This window comes from Quercus suber, unplaced genomic scaffold (genome assembly GCF_002906115.3).
Source record: "Quercus suber isolate HL8 unplaced genomic scaffold, Cork oak 2.0 scaffold_909, whole genome shotgun sequence".
NCBI classification, from domain to species: Eukaryota; Viridiplantae; Streptophyta; class Magnoliopsida; order Fagales; family Fagaceae; genus Quercus; species Quercus suber.
Window position 1 is genome coordinate 146,067 of NW_027070333.1, and position 3,786 is coordinate 149,852.

The 3,786-nt window shown below is 38.5% G+C and overlaps 1 protein-coding gene across 1 annotated transcript in view; it reads left to right on the plus strand.

Annotated features, from left to right (window-relative positions):
* The first annotated feature begins 1,092 nt into the window (after positions 1-1,092).
* The window catches only part of LOC111999611 (noroxomaritidine synthase), a 7,033-nt gene continuing 4,339 nt past the window's right edge, over positions 1,093-3,786 (plus strand). Inside the window, exon 1 of the mRNA XM_065768232.1 lies at positions 1,093-2,193. Within this exon, the coding sequence (XP_065624304.1) occupies positions 1,106-2,193 (1,088 nt within the window). The 5' untranslated portion in view covers positions 1,093-1,105. The remainder of the gene's footprint in view (positions 2,194-3,786) is intronic.

Sequence of the window (3,786 nt, forward strand, 5' to 3'; positions counted from 1 at the left end):
CTGTTAATAAATTGTCGGTAAGAACCAACTTATCTACAAATTGACTGTTATTAAAATATAAAAACAAAAATAATATTTTCACTAAAAGAAAAAATAAAAAAGCCATTGATTACCCTATGCCCATTCGACGAAATGAAAGTTTTTGCATTTATTCAACATGACCCATACATATAATACATTGATACTTAACACGAATTCCGAAGTGATGATAACTTTGTCATCGTTACTGTTAATTACTCCCATGCATAAGCACTGTCACAGCTTAGTTTAAAGTAATAACTATACCCTCAAACAAACTTCTTGTGCGTGCAACAATAATTTCCTATTCACATATAAACAATAATTTTCTATCCACACAGAATTATTGCCCCAGAAAGATAGATTTTCCTGAGATCACCATGCTCACTGGCACGATCGATCTGACAACGTAATGTCTTCTAGCTAATTATTATCTGACACTAGCCCATCGCCAACCTTATCTTAAACCTGATAATGGATTTCAAAGTAATGGTACACCATTCTTCCTGGTCGTGCCTTGAGATCAAACATTCATATAACTTTGGAGAACTAATTAAGAAAACTTCATACAACTCCGATGGCCATACTATTGTACCCAGAATTACTTGCCTAGATTTTTAGGTAAGTTTCTCACGAGGCTTGTGGAGTAACTCCTCAACCATAAGGATTAAAACAAGACCAGATCAAAAGTTGAGAATCAAATATACAATTAATATTCACGTTTAAAATATAATAACCATCCCCTGAAACAGACTTCTTGTACATATAATTTTAAAAGGAAATTTACAAATAAACGTATACTAATTAAGCATCTATGGATAAATGTTGGGATAAAGTTTTCATTATTCCATTCTCCGAAAAGAAGGATTATCACTGACAAGAAGTCAGGAAGACGAGAGAACGTAATCTCTTCGGCATATCACCCATCTGCAACCTTATCCTAAACTAGATAACAAACAAGTGGACTTATTTCTTTATATCCTAACTGATATTTTACTTCAATAGAAGGGTAGGCAAAGACTCTTCCATGCAAGCCTACAAAACTTCATACAACTTTGGGGCCTAAAGAAAACTTCATACAACTCCGATGGCCATACTTTTGTACCCAGAGATACTTGTTGCAATATTTCTATGCTTCCTTTTTCTTTGTCATTTGAGATGGAACAAAAGCCGAACCATTACAAATTGGCCTGTTGTCGGAATGCTCCCAGGCCTTCTTCAAAATGCATCCAATGTGCACGACTATGTTACCTGGCTCCTAAAACAAAATGGGGGCACTTTCAAGTTTAAGGGTCCTTGGTTCACCAACATGACCTTCATGGTCACGAGTGATCCCCTGAACATCAACCACATGTTGAGCAAAAACTTTTCTAACTACACAAAAGGGCAGAAGTTCCAGGAAATTTTTGATGTTCTGGGAGATGGGATTTTCAATTCTGATTCTGACTCGTGGACATATCAGAGGAAGCTACTTCACACAGTGTTAAAAGACAAGAAGTTTAAGTTGTTCTTTGAGCAATTTGTCAAGGGAAAAGTGGAAAAGAGCCTCATTCCTGTTCTTGATCATGTCTCAAGTTTTGGAATTGAGGTGGATTTACAAGACATTTTTCAACGTCTCACATTCGATAGTGCTTGCTTAGTGGTTTTGGGTTTTGATCCAAACTGTCTCTCCATTGAATTCCCAGATGTTTCCCATGCAAAAGCGTTTGATCAATTAGAGGAATGTTTGTTATACCGACACATTGTGCCAGAAAGATGGTGGAAGTTACAAAGAAGGCTTCAAATTGGATCGGAGAAGAAGCTATCACATGCTTGGAAAGTTTTTGATGAATTTGTATACGAATGCATCTCAACCAAGCGAGAGGAAGTGACCCTGAAGAAGGAGGAACTAAAATTCAACTTGTTGACAGCTATAGTTATGGAGGAACAAGAAGAAGAAATGAGTAGTAATATTACAAAATCCAACAAGTTTCTAAGGGACACTGCAACTAATCTCTTGGCAGCAGGGAGAGACTCCATAAGTGCCGGACTCACGTGGCTTTTTTGGCTTCTGGCAACACACCCATCAGTGGAAGCCAAGATTTTAGAAGAAATCAAGGAGCATTTGTTGGACAACGGAAAGTCAAAGGATTTGAACATAGATAAGCTAAGTAAGCTAGTTTATCTTCATGGAGCGGTATGTATGAAATGCTAGCTGCCACACCTGCCACACCAGAGGATGCATCAGCTGCCACACCAGAGGATGCACCAGCTGTGCATCAGGTGCCAATGCATCAGGTCCCATAATTAGTGCAGCACAGATCAGTAGAAGTCCAGCCCGTTTCTCAGAGTTGAAGAACACAAAAACTTGTAATTGTTTCCCTAAACGGCAGTGTGGTTTACTTAGCTTACTTGATTAATATACATAAACGGCATGTAGTATTTCCTTTCTTCTTAATTAGTTAGTTTGTTAGCTTAAGTCAGACACATGAGAAATTCTGTTATAGTTAGTTAGTTTGTTGCAATATGTTCACATATATATGCAAGTTAGTTAAGTTAGTATATATATGTGATTGTACAGTTACGAAATTCAGTTGAATGAGAATAGTTTTTCACCCAAATTTCATATGGTATCAGAGCAATTTCGAAAGCATCTCTAATTTTCTTAGGATTTCTTAGGGTTTCTTAGATCAATTTTGGAACTCTCTGTTCTTCTCATTCATCATCATCATCTTCTTTGAGTTTTCTTTCAACTCTCTGTTCTTGATTTCCATATCAGAGAGCTTTGTTAACATCATTGCCTTCTTTGAGTCTTCAATTCACCATTACTGTACTCTACAAGCTTCTCAAACCTTCAATGGCAGAAGCAGCAACAGCCAATACCTCCACTACTTCGTCTTCTTCACAAGATTTGTATAATCTTAGCAATCCTCTGTTCTTACACCCTGGAGAAAATCCAGGAGCACTACTTACTTCTCAGCCACTGATTGGAGGAGAAAACTATGCAGCTTGGGCAAGATCAGTGAGAAAGTCTCTGATTGGCAAAAATAAGCTAGGTTTTATTGATGGATCTTTGACCATCACTTCGCCATTGGTGAATTCTCCAGAGGCTGCTCAAGCATGGATTCGTGCTGATAATGTAGTGGGAACCTGGCTTATCAACTCTGTATCACCAAAGCTCCAAGGAAGCATTATCTACAGAGACACTGCGTTGGAGATTTGGGCTGACCTTCGTGACACTTTCAGTCAAGGAAATGGAACCAAGATCTTCAACATCCAAAAGCAAATTACTGAGATTCATCAGGGAGAGCAATCCCTCACTGATTACTTCACTCAGCTCAAGATTTTGTGGGACCAGTTGCAGAATCTGAGTCCATTTCCCCAGTGTACCTGTGGTCAGTGCGTATGTGGAATTAACCAAAGATTGAAGAACCTTCAAACCAAGGAATCCACCATGAAATTTCTTATGGAAGTGAACGATGCCTTCTCTCAAGTAAGGTCTCAAATCCTATTAATGGATCCCTTACCTTCTGTCAACAAGGCACATTCTTTGTTCATCCAAGAGGAAATGCAGAGGTCAGTGCATAATGTTGTTAGAGTTGAGTCCACTGCTCTAGCAACCAAGAACTCAGGAACCAACTTCAAAGGCAAAGATAGGCCTTTGTGCACTCACTGTGGAAAGCTAGGCCATACTGTTGACAAATGTTATAAGTTGCACGGCTTCCCACCAGGATTCAAGTTCAAGAACAGTAGAAATGCTACTGCTCATCAAGTTTCAACGAATCTTGA